Source organism: Erythranthe guttata, chromosome 12 (assembly GCF_056151865.1).
Source record: "Erythranthe guttata isolate IM_541 chromosome 12, IM_541, whole genome shotgun sequence".
Taxonomy (NCBI): Eukaryota; Viridiplantae; Streptophyta; class Magnoliopsida; order Lamiales; family Phrymaceae; genus Erythranthe; species Erythranthe guttata.
The window spans coordinates 9,105,903-9,124,436 of NC_142544.1; the positions used below are offsets into that span (position 1 = coordinate 9,105,903).

At 34.6% G+C, this 18,534-nt stretch overlaps 1 protein-coding gene across 1 annotated transcript; it reads right to left on the bottom strand.

The window, feature by feature from the left end:
- Window positions 1–474: 474 nt before the first annotated feature.
- On the bottom strand, window positions 475–1,299 carry LOC105965724 (uncharacterized). Its single transcript, XM_012990296.2, has one exon. The coding sequence runs from the start codon at window positions 1,297–1,299 to the stop codon at window positions 475–477; it is 825 nt and encodes a 274-aa protein (XP_012845750.2).
- Between the last annotated feature and the right edge of the window lie 17,235 nt (window positions 1,300–18,534).

The following is an 18,534-nucleotide window of genomic DNA, read 5'->3' on the forward strand; positions in this document are numbered from 1 at the left end:
TTAAATCACGCTAAAGGTTACGATTTACTTCAACTGATCGCATTGTGTAACGACGTCTCATATAATCACTTATGGATATGCCGCTTGTTCTTGGGTTTAAATATAATTCCTCATTTCTATCATAACTGTTGGAACGAGCTCTGCGAGATGTGGCTGGGTTGTTGTCATCGTCATCTGACTCCGCATCAGCGTATTTATCTCGTTCGTCTTCCACATTCATATTGTGGAGTACGATACATGTCATCATAATATTTCTTAGGTCCTTCGGATCCCACCCTCTTCCAGGCTGCTTCACTATAGCATATCGGGCTTGAAGAATTCCAAAAGCTCATTCAACATCCTTGCGGTATGCTTCTTGCATTTTTTAGAACAACTGTTCTTGATGTGTTCTCGGCAGCTTAATGGATTGAATTAATTTACCCCATTTTGGGTATACATCAGCAAGATAGTATGCCATGTAGTGATCTTTTGCATTTACCTGATAGTAAACTCTTGGGAAATTCCCTGAACAAGGTTGTTGAACAAGGGTGAACAACACAAGACAGTGATATCGTTTTGTGAACCGGGTACGCCAAAGAATACATGCCATATCAAAGTATCGGATGAAGCCACTGCTTCGAGAATCATTATGGGTTCATGTTTTCTCCCCGAAAAGCTCCCCTGCCATGCAGTTCGACAATTTTTCCATGTCCAGTGCATACAGTCTAGTGAACCGATCATTCCAGGGAACCCGCGTCGTTCCGCTTTGTCAAGTAGCCTTGTCATATCTGTGTTTGTCGGAGCACGAAGGTACTCATCTTTATACAACCGCAAAATAGTTTTGCGAAATTCGCGCAAGGTCTCGGTTGCGGTCGTCTCTGCCATATGGAAAGTTTCGTCAACTGAATCAGCGGAGTATGCGTAAGCCAACATTCGCATAGCAACTGTAACCTTTTGGAGTAATGAGAATCCTAATTTGTGGGCCCTATCAAATTTTCTTTGAAAATATGAATTCGAGCGCTCGCAGTCTTCAACCAAACGTAATAGTAAATGACGCTTCATTCGGAACCAGCGTCTGAAATCAACTGCGACAAAAACAGGGTTGTCAATGAAGTAATCATACATGAGTTGTTCGTGTTTACCTTTTTGGTCGCGAGGTTTATATTTGCGTCCAGGAATAGAGCCACCGCGTACAACCTCTTGATTAACGGCTGCTTCATAGTGTAGACGAGCAAGTGCATCTACTTCGTTGTCTTCTTCAAGTATTTGCTCATTATACGCAACCCAATCGAATTGATTAGAACTCAAACCATAATTCATTATTGAATATTTTGCTCGTACAATGATAAAATGGATATATTGATGGCGAAATATTTTATTGATTGAAACACATTTAAATAGGGAAGTCAAGACCATAAATAAAAATATATGTAGACGTAATATGGAGAACAAATCACTAGGTGACACATCATATTAATTATCATGTCTTTTTTTTCCTTTTTTTTTGTTCAAAATTGGTTTCTCTCACCACATATTTTGTCTCCCAGTTTGCAGACAACATTTACATGACTTAATTGAGAGATGGTGTTGATAACGACTATACAAACTTGATAGTGACTATACAAACTTTTGAAATAAATAAAATTATCTGTAGACGTAATATGGAGAGCAAATCACTAGGTGACACATCATATTAATTATCATGTCTTTTTTTTCCCTTTTTTTTTGTTCAAAATTATTTTCTCTCACCACATATTTTGTCTCCCAGATAGCAGACAGCATCTACATGACTTAATTGAGAGTTGGTGTTGATAACGACTATACAAACTTGATAGTGACTATACAAACTTATGAAATAAATAAAATTATCTTTCGATGTAATATGGAGAACAAATCACAGGTGACATATCATATTAATTATGATGTCTTTTTTTTTCCTTTCAAAATCTTACATTGTCTTCTACACTTCTTTACACACAATGGTTTCTCTATACAATGAGAAGGGATATGTTAGAAAATAATTCACATCTTCACATCTACACTTAGTTGAGAAAGAAGTCTATTTTTTATATGGCTCCCACTAAATGTTGGTCAGAAGATGAAGCCTACATTGCAGTCTCAGAGGATCCAATTCACGGGACTAACCAAACTGAAGGAGGTCTGTGGAAGAAAGTTATGTCTACCATGAAACAAATTCTTGATGAGGAGGGAATTACGTATAATATTAGAACAAAATATGTCGTGCTTAGTTCGTGGAGAAATTTGTTTTATAAGAATTTGAACCACTGGTATTCGGCAACTAAAGAAGCATTCCTAAGTTTGCGGTAGCGGAGGAAACCTGGTCGATGAGGTAAATGTTATGATAATAGTATTTTGTACTATTTATATATTTGCATGAAGTATATTAATTTTTAATTTGTATCTCTGGCATTGACTACCTATCAAAGAAATACTAAAAAAACTTTCAACTTGGAACGTTGTTGGGAAGTAGGTATGAATTGGGTGATGTTAAATGTGCAAGAAGATATGGTGGATGAAATAGAAACAGAGTCATTTCTTTCGCAGTCCACATTTCCTTCTTCTCAACCAATGAATTCCCCACCGAGTTATTCTCCACCACCGTATGTTATACGGTATGAGCTACCACCAGTGGATGCACATACTAACCAACGTTGTAAGAGGCCTATCGGATAAAAAAAAACCCGTAAACGCAAAGAAGAGGCGTCGCCTAGTTCTAATGCAGAATCTAATTATAATAATCAAGTACAAATACTAGAGGCCGGACGATAGGTTAGGCATGATCAAAACATTGAAATCCAACAAATGCAAGAAGAACATAGAGAAATATTTTGCTCGTACAATGATTAAATGGATATATTGATGACGAAATATTTTATTGATTGAAACACGTTTAAATAGGGAAGACAACACCATAAATAAAATTAAATATAGATGTAATATGGAGAACAAATCACTAGGTGACGCATCATATTAATTATCATGTCTTTTTTTTCCTTTTTTTTTGTTCAAAATTATTTTCTCTCAGATTGCAGACAACATCTACATGACTTAATCGAGAGATGGTGTTGATAACGACTATACAAACTTGATAGTAACTATACAAACTTTTGAAATACATAGAATTATCTGTAGACGTAATATGGAGAGCAAATCCCTAGGTGACACATCATATTAATTATCATGTCTTATTTTTTTCCTTTTTTTTTGTTCAATATTTTGTCTCCCAGATTGCAGACAACATCTACATGACTTAATTGAGAGATGGTGTTGACAACGACTATACAAACTTGATAAGGACTATACAAACTTTTGAAATAAATAAAATTATCTATAGATGTAATATGGAGAACAAATTACTAGGTGACACATCATATTATTTATGATGTCTTTTCTTTTTTTTTTTTCCTTTTTTTTGTTCAAAATTATTTTCTCTCACCACATATTTTCTCTCCCAGACTGCAGACAACATCTACATGACTTAATTAAGAGATGATTTTGATAACGACTGTACATACTTGATAGTGACTATACAAACTTTTGAAATAAATAAAATTATATGTAGACGTAATATGGAGAACAAATCACTACGTGACACATCATATTAATTATCATGTCTTTTTTTTTTCCTTCTTTTTGTTCAGAATTAATTTCTCTCACCACATATTTTGTCTCCCAGATTCCAGACAACATCTACATGACTTAAGTGAGAGATGGTGTTGATAACGACTAGACAAACTTGAAAGTGACTGTACAAACTTTTGAATTGAAATATTACTTTTTTCTTTTGTAAATTTTACTTTTGCCTTTTCGGATTTACCCTGACCTTTCATATTTTACTTGTGCCCTTTCAAATTTTACTTTGAATCTTTCGAAATTACCATAACCTTTCATATTTAACTTGTGTCCTTTCAAGTTTTACTTTGCCCTTTCAAAATTTTACATTGTCTTCTACACTTCTTTACACACAATGGTTTCTCTATACAATGAGAAGGGATATGTTAGACAATAATTCATATCTTCACATCTACACTTAATTGAGAAAGACGTCTATTTTTTTATATGGATCCCACTAAAGGTTGGTCAGAAGATGAAGATGTAGATCTTACGAAAGCCTACATTGCAGTCTCGGAGGATCCAGTTCACGGGACTAACCAAACTGAAGGAGGTCTGTGGAAGATTGTTATGTCTACCATGAAACAAATTCTTGATGAGGAGGGAATTACGTATAATATTAGAACAAAAGATGCCGTGCTTAGTTCGTGGAGAAAAAAAATTTCTAAGTATTTGAACCACTGCTATTCGGCAACTAAACAAGCATTCCTAAGTTTGCGGTAGCGGATGAAACCTGGTCGATGAGGTAAATGTTATGATAATAGTATTTTGTATTATTTATATATTTGTATGATGTATATTTATTTTCAATTTGTATTTTTAGTATACTCTGGCATTGACTATCTATCAAATAAATACTAAAAAAACTTTCAACTTGGAATGTTGTTGGGAAGTTGGTATGAATTGGGTGATGTTAAATGTGCAAGAAGATATGGTGGATGAAATTGAAACGGAGTCATTTCATTCGCAGTCCACATTTCCTTCATCTCAACCAATGAATTCCCCACCAAGTTATTCTCCACCACTGTATGTTTTATGGGATGAGCTACCACCAGCGGATGCACATACTGACCAACGTAGTAAGTGATCTATCGGATCGAAAAAAACCCGTAAATGCAAAGAAAAGGCGTCGCCTAGTTCTAATGCGGACTCTAATAATAATAATCAAGTACAAATACTAGAGGCGGGCGAAAGGTTAGGCATGATCAAAACATTGAAATCCAACAAATGCAAGAAGAACATAGAGAAATATTTTGCTCGTACAATGATTAAATGGATATATTGATGGCGAAATATTTTATTGATTGAAACATATTTAAATAGGGATGACAAGACCATAAATAAAATTATATGTAGACGTAATATGGAGAGCAAATCACTAGGTGACACGTCATATTAATTATCATGTCTTTTTTTTTCTTTCCTTTTTTTTGTTTATAATTATGTTCTCTCACTACATATTTTGTCTCCCAAATTGCAGACAACATCTACATGACTTAAATGAGAGATGGTGTTGATAACAACTATACAAACTTGATAGTGACTATACAAACTTTTGAAATAAATAAAATTATCTGTAGATGTAATATGGAGAACAAATCACTAGGTGACACATAATATTAATTATGATCTCTTTTTTTTTTCCTTTTTTTTTGTTCAAAATTATTTTCTCTCACCACATATTTTGTTTCCCTGATTGCAGACAACATCTACATGACTTAATTAGGAGATGTTGTTGATAACGACTATACAAACTTGATAGTGACTATACAAATTTTTAAAGTACATAAAATTATCTGTAGACGTAATATGGAGAACAAATCACTAGGTGACACATCATATTACTTATCATGTCTTTTTTTTTCACAATTAATATCTCTCACCACATATTTTGTCTCCCTGATTGCAGACAACATCTACATGACTTAATTAGGAGATGTTGTTGATAACGACTATACAAACTTGATAGTGACTATACAAATTTTTAAAGTACATAAAATTATCTGTAGACGTAATATGGAGAACAAATCACTAGGTGACACATCATATTACTTATCATGTCTTTTTTTTCCTTTTTTTCACAATTAATTTCTCTCACCACATATTTTGTCTCCCTGATTGCAGACAACATCTACATGACTTAAGTGAGAGATGGTGTTGATAACGACTATACAAACTCTATAGTGACTATACAAACTTTTGAATTGAAATTTTACTTTTTTCTTTTTTTGATTTTACTTTTGCCTTTTCGGATTTACCCTGACCTTTCATATATTACTTGTGCCCTTTCAAATTTTACTTTTAACCTTTCGAAATTACCATGACCTTTGTTATTTAACTTGTGTCCTTTCAAGTTTTACTTTGCCCTTTCAAAATTTTACATTATCTTCTACACTTCTTTACACACAATGGTTTCTCTATACAATGAGAAGGGATATGTTAGACAATAATTCACATCTTCACATCTACACTTAATTGAGAAAGATATCTATTTTTTATATGGCTCCCACTAAAGGTTGGTCAGAAGATGAAGATGTAGCTCTTACGAAAGCCTACATTGCAGTCTCGGAGGATCCAATTCACGGAACTAACCAAACTGAAGGAGGTCTGTGGAAGAAAGTTATGTCTACCATGAAACAAATTCTTGATGAGGAGGGAATTACGTATAATATTATAACAAAAGATGCCGTGCTTAGTTCGGGGAGAAAAAACTTTCTAAGTATTTGAACCACTGGTATTCGGCAACTAAAGAAGCATTCCTACGTTTGCGGTAGCGGAGGAAACCTGGTCGGTTAGGTAAATGTTATGATAATAGTATTTTGTATTATTTATATATTTTTGCATGAAGTATATTAATTTTTAATTTGTATTTTTAGTATACTCTGGCATTGACTATCTATCAAAGAAATACTAAAAAACTTTGAACTTGGAACGTTGTTGGGAAGTTGGTATGAATTGGGTGATGTTAAATGTGCAAGAAGATATGGTGGGTGAAATTGAAACAGAGTCATTTCATTCGCAGTCCACATTTCCTTCATCTCAACCAATGAATTCCCCACAAAGTTATTCTCCACCACCGTATGTTTTACGGGATGAGCTACCACCAGTGGATGCACATACTGCACATACTGACTAACGTAGTAAGAGACCTATCGGATAGAAAAAAAACCCGTAAATGCAAAGAAAAGGCGTCGCCTAGTTCTAATCCGGAATCTATTTATAATAATCAAGTACAAATACTAGAGGCCGGACGAAAGGTTAGGCATGATCAAAACATTGAAATCCAACAAATGCAAGAACGTAGAGAAATATTTTGCTCGTACAATGATTAAATGGATATATTGATGACGAAATATTTTATTGATTGAAACATGTTTAAATAGGGAAGATAAGACCATAAATAAAATTAAATGTAGACGTAATATGGAAAACAAATCACTAGGTGACACATCATTTTAATTATCATGTCTTTTTTTTTTCCTTTTTTTTTGTTCAAAATTATTTTCTCTCACCACATATTTTGTCTCCCAGATTTCAGACAACATCTACATGACTTAACTGAGAGATGGTGTTGATAGTGACTATACAAACTTGTTAGTGACTATACAAACTTTTGAAATAAATAAAATTATCTGTAGACGTAATATGGAGAGCAAATCACTATGTGACACATCATGTTAATTATCATGTCTTTTTTTTTTCCTTTTTTTTTCAAAATTATTTTCTCTCACCACATATTTTGTCTCCCGGATTGCAGACAACATCTACATGACTTAATTGAGAGATGGTGTTGATAAGGACTATACAAACTTGATAGTGACTATACAAACTTTTGAAATAAATAAAATTATTTGTAGATGTAATATGGAGAACAAATCACTAGGTGACATATCATATTAATTATTATGTCTTTTTTTGTTCCTTTTGTTTTTGTTCAAAATTATTTTCTCTCACCACATATTTTGTCTCCCAGATTTCAGACAACATCTACATGACTTAACTGAGAGATGATGTTGATAACGACTATACATACTTGATAGTGACTATACAAACTTTTGAAATAAATAAAATTATCTTTCAACGTAATATGGAGAACAAATCACTAGGTGACACATCATACTAATTATCATGTCTTTTTTTTCCCTTTTTTTTGTTTAGAATTATATTTCTCTCACCACATATTTTGTCTCCCAGATTGCAGACAACATCTACATGACTGAAGTGAAAGATGGTGTTGATAACGACTATACAAACTTGATAGTGACTATACAAACTTTTGAATTGAAATTTTACTTTTTTCTTTTGTAGATTTTACTTTTGCCTTTTCGGATTTACCCTGACCTTTCATATTTTACTTGTGCCCTTTCAAATTTTACTTTCAACCTTTCAAAATTACCATGACCTTCCATATTTAACTTGTGTCCTTTCAAGTTTTACTTTGCCCTTTCAAAATTTTACATTGTCTTCTACACTTCTTTACACACAATGGTTTCTCTATACAATGAGAAGGGATATGTTAGACAATAATTCATATCTTCACATCTACACTTAATCGGGAAAGACATCTATTTTTTATATGGCTCCCACTAAAGGTTGGTCAGAAGATGAAGATGTAGCTCTTACGAAAGCCTACATTGCCTGTCTCGGAGGATCCAATTCACGGGACTAACCAAACTGAAGGAGGTCTGTGGAAGATTGTTATGTCTACCATGAAACAAATTCTTGATGAGGAGGGAATTACTTATAATATTAGAACAAAAGATGCCGTGCTTAGTTCGTGGAGAAAAAAAAATTTCTAAGTATTTGAACCACTGGTATTCGGCAACTAAAGAAGCATTCCTTAGTTTGCGGTAGCGGAAGAAACCTGGTCGATGAGGTAAATGTTATGATAATAGTATTTTGTATTATTTATATATTTGCATGAAGTATAATAATTTTTCATTTGTATTTTTAGTATACTCTAGCATTGACTATCTATCAAAGAAATACTAAAAAAACTTTCAACTTGGAACGTTGTTGGGAAGTTGGTATGAATTGGGTGATGTTAAATGTGCAAGAAGATATGGTGGATGAAATTGAAACGGAGTCATTTCATTCGGAGTCTACATTTCCTTCATCTCAACCAATGAACTCCCCACCAAGTTATTCTCCACCACCGTATATTTTACAGGATGAGCTACCACCAGTGGATGCACATACTGATCAACTTAGTAAGAGACCTATCGGATCGAAAAAAACCCGTAAATGCAAAGAGAAGGCGTCGCCTAGTTCTAATGCATAATCTAATTATAATAATCAAGTACAAATACTAGAGGCCGGACGAAAGGTTAGGCATGATCAAAACATTGCAATCCAACAAATGCAAGAAGAACATAGAGTTATGGCAATGGATACAAGTGATTGCATTCCAAGTACAAAAGCATATTGGAAGTCGAAAAGAAAAGAGATACAAAGGAAACAAATCGCAAAAGACTTATTTGAAAGTTCTTCGTCCCATTTAGACGACGATGGATTTAATCCGTTTGATTGATCTCCCTTGTTCGATTTATATGGGTACTCTTTTCCTTGTGTCGGCCCACAACATTTTTTATGAGGCCCATTTGTTATTTCATAAATATAAATCGAATAACAACTTTTTGGCAAAAAAAGAAAAACAAAAAAACCAAAAACAATTCCTTGTTCAATTAATTATTATTTTTTGTTTGTAGTAATCGTTATTATCCTAGTTGTTGGCACCAGATTTATGTTTGTGAAGATTGAAGAAATCCGCTATACGTGGAAACTAAAGATTGACAAAGATTTGTTTTCCATGCTTATTTGGGAATTAATTAGAGTCCTATTCTTGTAATATTTTTATTAGGACCTAGATTTATTTCCATGTATTATATTCTAGTTAGGTATCTTTTGTACTTATCTAGAATAGAAGTAGAAATCGACTAGGATTCTATTACCTAGTTAAATCGATTTCTTAGGGCCCAAGTTAGGTTTAGGGTGGAGATTTCGTGCCTATATAAGGCCCTCAACCTCATATGAGTCCTATGGAGCTTTAATAAGAAAAATCCCAGCATAAAGGCTTTGAAGGGTGCAGCCCGTGCTGCAGCCATGTCTGCACGACAAGTGTGGCAACAGAACAGGTTTCTTCTACCATGCCATAAAGAAGATCGGCGTTTCGGGAGAAGTGCTTAAAAGATCTCGGGAGAGGTCGATCCGCCGTTTGAAGGAAGTTCAACATTGGAGGAAGTCCAAGAGTGCGGAGGAGAAATTGCTTTGATTATCAACAAGTTCGAGTCGTGTGCAAGAACGGCGTATCACATAAAGAGGGAGTCTTTAGTGTTTTATTAAGTCCTATTAATGTACACTTAAATCTGAACTAGTTTTGCAAGTCCTCGTGGATGTAGGGTACATTGGTATCCGAACCACATTAAATTCTTGTGTTCTTTGTTCTGCTTTTAGTAGATTAGTTATTGTGACAACACAAGAATTCCGTTACCGCACCTAATGTCGTAACACGTAGTTTGTCGTAACACGTAGTTTGTCTCAACAGATGAGTCGATATTCATAGGCATTTAAATTCAACACTAGTTGTTTTAGGATTCTTGTTGTACTAATCGGTATTATCCTTGTTGTTTTTCAAATGTTGTATTAGTGGTTATTATTCTTGTTTTTTTTCAATTATTGAACTAGTCGGAGATTATTTCTTTACTTTTATTTGAATATTGTATTATTATAATTAAAGTATTATTATTATTATTATTATTATTATTATTATTATTATTATTATTATTATTATTATTATTATTATTATTATTATTATTATTATTATAATTATTATTATTATTATTATTATTATTATTATTATTATTATTATTATTATTATTATTATTATTATTATTATTATTATTATTATTATTATTATTATTAATATTATTATAATTATTATTATTATTATAATAATAATAATAATTATTATTATTATTATTATTATTATTATTATTATTATTATTATTATTATTATTATTATTATTATTATTATTATTATTATTATTATTATTATAGTTATTATTATTATTATTATTATTATTATTATTATTATTATTATTATTATTATTATTATTATTATTATTATTATTATTATTATTATTATTATTATAAAAGACCGAACGGTTGGAAACAACGTAGGTGTGGGGGGGGGGGGGGGGGGGGGGGGGGGAACCCCCTTCTCCATTGGAGATGCTCTTATAGGAGGGATTTTTCTTCAGTTCTTCATAATGTTGTTTCTTCATCAGCTTCTTCGCACCTTCCATAGTTCCTTGAAAAGTGATCGGTGAGCACCTACAGCCTATTGCTAGCTTGTTGATATCTTCTTTTACATCAATTTCTGCAATTACATACACATAAGTACAATTATTAAAAATACAACGTACTGTAAAGTTCCACTACCAGTACTTTTAGTACTTTCTTTCAATACCATAAAAAACACTAGGAATACTGAAAGAATTTATGGTCCCGAATTCGTTTAATACAGAGGTGTTATCTTAAGTGTTATGACACTTGAACAAACATGCAGCGGAAATATAAAGATAAAAGAACAGTGCTCAGAATTAAAAATGTTCACAAGTAAAGACTTGTGAACTTGCCCTTTACAGGACGAAAAATATATTAAAAACAGTATTCCAAGAATACAAACAGAAGAGGTGCGAAAACTTCTTCCTTATGAATGAATCTTTTTCAAGATCATTCTTACAATCAAATCTAGATACTAAAAGAAAAATATTAAAAATTCTAGATTTCAAAGATGTACTCGTGAGGAGTACGTAAAGAACTTATGAATGAATCACTATCTTGATCATTCTTACAACCAAGTCTAGAAACATATATACTAAACAATCTAGACTACAAAGAATGTACTTATGAGAAGTACGTAAAGAATGTACTCATAAGGAGTACGTAAAGAATGTACTCACGAAGAGTACGTAAAGAATGTACTCATGAAGAGTACAAACAACCGATTCTAAAACCTAACTAAAACACTCGTGTATTCTCTTCAGCCCTCGGTTTTTATTTCGTAGAATCGATCATCTTCCTTGAGTATTGAAGTCGGTATTTATAGGCATTCCAAGCATCCACTCCTCAGCCCATGATCTGCAAGAAAAACCAACTACAAGAGCACTCAAGAACATGGGTTAGTGGGTTAGTGGGTTAGTTTAAGGAGTTAGAATAATATTCACAATTAAACCCACTTAAGCACTACTTAGCCCACTAAGCACTATACTTAACCCACTAAGCACTACTTATTCCATAACTAAAATTTAGTTTAAAAAATAAGAAAGTTAAAAACACAATGTGGAGATAATCCACGCTCACGTGTTTCAAACTCCCCCTTTTTAACTTTCTGATCAAAACTAAATTTTAGCTTAACTCCCCCTGAGTCATTGCTTGAACTCCCCCTGAATTTGACAACCAACATTAACATAAAAGTTCATAGGGAAAATAAAAACTGAACAAAACCATGTATTGTTCATTAAAACAAATTAAAGTAGAATATCCAAAGTCTCCTCAGTATCAGCTGCTGCTCCTCCATCATTAGCGCTGGATCCACTGCTTTCCTCTGCTCCTTGAACTTCACCCTCATTCCTTGCTCCCTCTTTATTGACTCCTTGCTCCCTGCCTCTGGCATCCAAAGGATGAGAAGTCCCTACTTCAATCTTCATGACTAGCTTTTTCTCCCCCTTTTTGATCAGAAAGATCTCTCTGAAGTATTTCCACCATGCACTGATGATAGGTGATCTGAACTAGGGAGTGAGTAAGCTGTTTTAACAAAATAAATCTCGAGAAACAGAAATAAGGATGTCAGGAGTGTTGTCAACATGAGGAGCAACACCTTCAGTACCAAGATTATTTTGACCTGATTCAGTTGAGAGGGAATTATCTCCATTCCAGGGAAATCTTGGACATGAGGAGCTTTGAGAAAATTTTGAAAAATAATTATCATGCCAAGTGTGAGAAAGCAGAATGGAGTAGATGAGAGAAGAATTTAAAACGATTGCCAGAAAGAGTCTTACAAACTTCAGTAAAATCACCATAATTATCCTCATCAATCACAGTAGAAGTTTGTAAATGAGAGTTGATAATTTTGAAAAAAAATAGAATTTCACACAAAAACTTTTTTCAAAGTTTGGAGAATTTTTCTTTAAAAAAGAAGTTTGTAAATTGGCATAAAAATTCCTTCACAACAGAAAGATCATAAGGACAGGCAACCTCAACTTTGATCAAGAAAAACAGTGATCCTATGCCTATCAAACTCATCATTTGAAAATTTTCTTTTCCTCAATTTGAATCAGATTCAAAATAAAATATATAACTGAAAGCATTGTTTTACCTCAAAAAAAGAGTTGACAGTTCCTTCCCATCCAAGTCTAGCTCTTCTTCTTCTGAAGATTCCTCTTCTTCTAAGTCTTCAAGTTCATCTGGTATGCATGCTGGCTCAGGTGATGCAACAGGTGGAGCAGCATCTTCTTCTTCTTCACTTTTCTCTTCTTCTTCAGTCTGGGAAGGTGGTGCATCCACTTGAACAGCTGCCTTTGCTAGAATTTCCAGAAGATCTTCATGAGGAGCTGAGGGTGTTTCTTCAGTAGTGGTAAAGTCCTGAGCATTAACAGTGGGAATGTCAACATGCTCGGCAGATGACATCCCTGAAAAATCAGGCATTTCTTCTTCCTGGTAGGGAGCAGCATCCTCAGCAGCACTCTGTGAAACATTGGCTGAGTCAGTGGGTGCAGCAGCATCTTCAGGAACATGTGCAGCAACATCTTCGGAAACCGGATGTTGAGAAGAGTTATGCTGAAGTGTCTCCCCCCGAGTTGATACTCGTGAAGTCGAGTCTTTGGAGGATGACTCAGTGGATCTTGAGGAGAGAACTTGGGCTTCTGATTCTGCAAAGGTAGGATCTCCTTCTTCATCATCCGTTTCTTCATCAACCAAGTGAAGGCCTCTTGGTGGATTTGACCTAACTGGAGTACGACCGCCTCTGCCGCCTCTTCTTCCACCTCTGCCGCCTCTGCTGGGAGAATTTCCTCCCCTTCGACGTTGTGACCCAGTTGCATTCAGATCATGGAATGGATTCATGCACTTGGACCGGCGAGTAGGAAACCTTTCTGCAGTGGAAGAGGGATCCACGTTCTGGAAGTTGTCTGGGTCAATTGGATTCAGCTCGTCTCCGGGCTCAATGAAGCTGATCAGCATAGCTTCAAGGTTGACAGGATGAACGATGATGGCTAGATTAGGGTCTGCTGGTTCAGGTGTTGCAGCATCCTTGTGGACATCACCAACGGCTGGAAGAGGATTTCTAGGAGGAGATGCCATGATACAGTAGATAAAAAATTGATTCTTGTGCTTTTGATTTGAGTGTGAATTTTCGAAAAAGAAGCATGAAATTTATAAGCCCTAATTTGCAGAAAAAACAAATGAAGTGGAGAAGGTGAAGAAGTGGTGTGCGTTTTTCTTGGAGAAAGTGTGATTAAGGAGAATAAAGGTCTATGTGGCAGTTTAAAACAAAACGTGACACATGGCATAATAAGGAGTGGACTTAGTGGAAAATAAAAGACTAACCCATGTACCCCATGACCCATATAAATAGTGATAATTCAATAATAAATAAAATAATAATAAAAATAGTAGCACTCACGAAATTTTCACAAAAATAAGAAACACATTTATTAATGATTAATAGTGTGAGAAAAAATAGATTGGCTGACAGGCATAATAATTTTTTTTTTTTTTTTTTTTTTTTTTTTTTTTTTTTTTTTTTTTTTTTTTTTTTTTTTTTTTTTTTTTTAAACTCTTATTTTCAAGTCAAACAATTCACATGGAACATGATCAAGTGTTCAGTTTGAAGGTTCCTCAGTTACTAAGATATGACTATCAAAATAGAGGAGTTTGACTTATGTGAGTGTAGTTGTTGGCTAAATGTTTACATGAAGCATGATCACGTTTCAAGGTGAAAGACTTCCAGTTACTGATTTAGAAAATAATACATCACAGTGAAGTCATTATTTAATGAAGCTAATGCTTCAGTAAATTGTGTTGCAGCTTAAGATATTTGATGAGGTGCTGCAACACGTTCCAGGACATGTTTATTGAGTACACATCCCGAGAGATTTTCTGAGTTTTGAAAACCTCTCATAATCTAATGCCTTTGTAAAGATGTCAGCCAACTGATCTTCTGTAGGAATGTACTTTAAGCACACAATATTTTTCTCAACTATATCACGAATAAAATGATGTTTAATATCTATGTGTTTAGTACGTGAGTGTTGAACATGATTTTTTGAAATATCAATAGCACTTGAATTATCACAATATATGGTCAGGGTGCCACTGGTTAACCCATAATCCCCCAACATTTGTTTCATCCAAATTAGTTGACCACAACATCCTCCAACAGCTACATATTCTGATTCAGCTGTTGAAAGTGATACACAATTTTGTTTTCTACTAAACCAAGAAACCAAATTATTCCCCAAAAAGAAACATGCACCTGAGGTGCTTTTTCTGTCACTAATATCCCTAGCCCAATCAGAATCACTAAAACCTATCAAATTTGTATTAGTGTCTTTGAAAAACTGAATCCCTAAGTCTACTGTACCTGCAACATACCTAATAATCCTCTTCACAGCTTTAAGATGAGTGACTTTGGGATTAGCTTGATACCTGGCACACACACACACACTAAACATAATGTCAGGCCTGCTTGCTGTTAGACACAGAAGGCTTCCAATCATGCTTCTGTAGAGGGTGCTGTCAACATCTTCAGCAACATCATCCTTGGACAGCTTTTGACTTGAACCCTTTGGAGTTTTCATGTGCTTGGCTGACTCCAACTCAAAACTTTTGACCAGATTGAGAGCATACTTCTTTTGATTTACAAAAATTCCTTCACCTGTCTGTTTGATTTGAAGTCCTAAGAAGTAATTCAACTCCCCTACCATGCTCATTTCAAAAGTGTGAGACATAGAATCTACAAAAGACTGTAAAAGGTTAGCACAAGTAGAGCCAAAAACAATATCATCAACATATATCTGTACAATAATGATATGGTTATTTGTTCTTCTAACAAATAGAGTTCTGTATGCTTTTCCTCTAGTGAATTGTATTTCAAGTAAGAAGTCAGTGAGTCTTTGATACCAAGCTCTAGGAGCTTGTTTAAGACCATACAAAGGCTTCTTAAGATTGAACACATGATCAGGTTTGGCAGAATCTTCAAAACTCTTGGGCTGCTCTACATATGCTTCTTCATTTAAAACACAATTTAGAAATGCACTTTTGATATCCATCTGATACAATTTTATTCTAAGAAAGCAGGCTATAGCAAGAAGTAACCTAATAGATTCAATTCTAGCTACTGGAGCAAAGGTTTCATCAAAATTTATACCTTCAATTTGAGTATAACCTTGTGCTACTAACCTAGCCTTATTTTTAACAATTGTACCTTTTTCATCAGTTTTGTTTTTGAAGATCCACTTAGTTCCTATTACATTTACATGACTTGGTCTGGGAACTAAGTACCAAACATCATTCCTGATGAACTGATTCAGTTCTTCATGCATTGCATTGATCCAGAATTCATCCTTCAGAGCTTCTGCAATATTCCTTGGTTCAACTGAAAACACAAAGCAAGTAAATCCAGTTAGTGCACATTCAGAAGATAAATTTGCAAATCTTACCATATCTCTGTAATTCACTCTCTCTTTTCTTCTGGTTCTTATCCCATCAAAAATATCTCCCACTACTTGAGTAGATGGGTGATTTTTCTGGATTCTGCTTGATGGTTCCTTTCTGCAGACATCAAAGGTTGGCTGTAATTCAGTCTCTGTAGGATGTGCTGAGTCAGATGTGGTGACACTTGTCTCAACACCTTCTTCTCTTAAGACTGGACTGTTTATATCTGGAGCATCTGTGGCAGTAGTGTCTCCTCCTGTTGTTTCTCCTTCAGCAATCAGATCATCAACTTCATCTTCAGCTGTTTTACTGCGGAGATTAACAAAGTCATCAAATACCACATTTGCAGATTCAATAATGGTTCGAGTTCTTAAGTTATATACTCTATAAGCATGACTGTTATTAGAGTATCCCATAAACAAACTCAAATCACTTTTTGAATCAAATTTAGCTAGATGATCTCTATCATTTAGGACATAGCAAACACATCCAAACACATGCATGTATTCTAGACCAGATTTTTCTCTTAAAAAATACACCAAAGTATATCTTGAAAAATCATCAACACACACAAATACATATTTTTTACCACCTAGGCTTTCTACCTCTATAGGATCCATAAGATCCATATGTACAAGTTCAAAACAAATGGTGGTACCAACAGTTTGTAGCACTTTGTGTGGTACCCTAGTTTGCTTTCCCTTCAGGCATATTCCGCATATAGGGATGTCCTTGATCTTGAGATCTAGAATTCCTCTTATGGCATTGTACTTGTTGAGCAGCTTCAGATTTTTGAAGTTTGTGTGCCCAAGTTTCTGGTGCCACAGCTCTACTTCACTTACTCTTGAGCTCTTGCATGAGATGGTGTCACCTGTTTGATAACAATTATTCATTGATATGGAACCTGTCAGTACACAATGATTTTGATTATCAAACATAGAACAACAGTATTTATCAAATTGAACACGTAGATCATCATCACACAATTGACTAATGCTGATGAGGTTTGACCCAAATCCTTCAACATGTAAGACATTTGAAAGTTTTGGAAGTCCCTCAATACTGAGTGTTCCACATCCAACCACTTTGCCTTTAGCTCCTCCTCCATAGGTTACACGTCCACCATTTAGTGTATGGTAGTTTGATAGAAATTCTTTTGTTCCAGTCATGTGCCTAGAGCATCCACTATCAAAGTACCATGAACCTGAAATGTTAGCATTTAAAGAAGTGTATACGGCTTTGCACAAAAGTTTACCTTTGGGAGTCCATATTCTACACTCTTTTTTGGTAAATTCTACCTTTTTCTTGGAGGTGTTCCCTGGAGTGCTGTGACTCATCATGTACAACATTTTGTCACTACTTAGTTTCTCACACAATGGACGGGTATGTCCTGGTGAGAAACAGTCATGACAAATGTATCCCCTTATTCTGGACTCTGAAGTGGTGACTGTGGAATTTCTGCATTCTTTTCCATTTGAACCCTTCTCTTTTACAAAGACAATCTCCTTCTTCTTTACTGGCTTGTGTTTCTTCACTTGGTTTTTGAACCCTTGACCTTCCTTTTTGTTGTACTTCTCCAGTGACACAATCTCTTTGAGTTTAGTTGTGTCTGTATTCATCCTCTTGATTGCTAGAGTCGCTTCTTTGAGTTCATCTTTCACCTTTGCCAGTTCAAGATCCTTCTTGGTGATACCAACCTCCAAATGAGTGATTGTTTCTTTGAGAGAAGGATTTTCCTTGTTGACTGCATTTAGAGCATGAGTCTTCTTCTCCAAGTCACTGAACAATTTCTTGTACATTTCTTCCTCATCACTAACTGCTTCATTACTGGATTCTGCTGCATTCAAAGAAATAGAGTTTAAACATGTATAATGATCAGTATTAAACTCACAAAGTTCAGTTACTGAAAGTGTTTCAGAAAGTGTTGCAGCATCCAGGAAAACTCTTTGTGATTTTGTTTCAGAAGCATTTCCAGTGATATATCTGACAGAGAGAGCTTGTTTAGGGGATTGCTGATCCTCTGTCTGTTCAGGTTGCTCTTCCTCCTCATCACTGACAGCACAAATCAAACTCATTCCTCTTCTTCTTAAGGTATTTGCACACTCATTTGCATAATGTCCAAATCCTGAACAAGCCCTGCATTTAATGTGATCTAAGTTAGGTGGTTCAGAATTTGAACGAACAAATGAAGAATTTTTTGAAGTG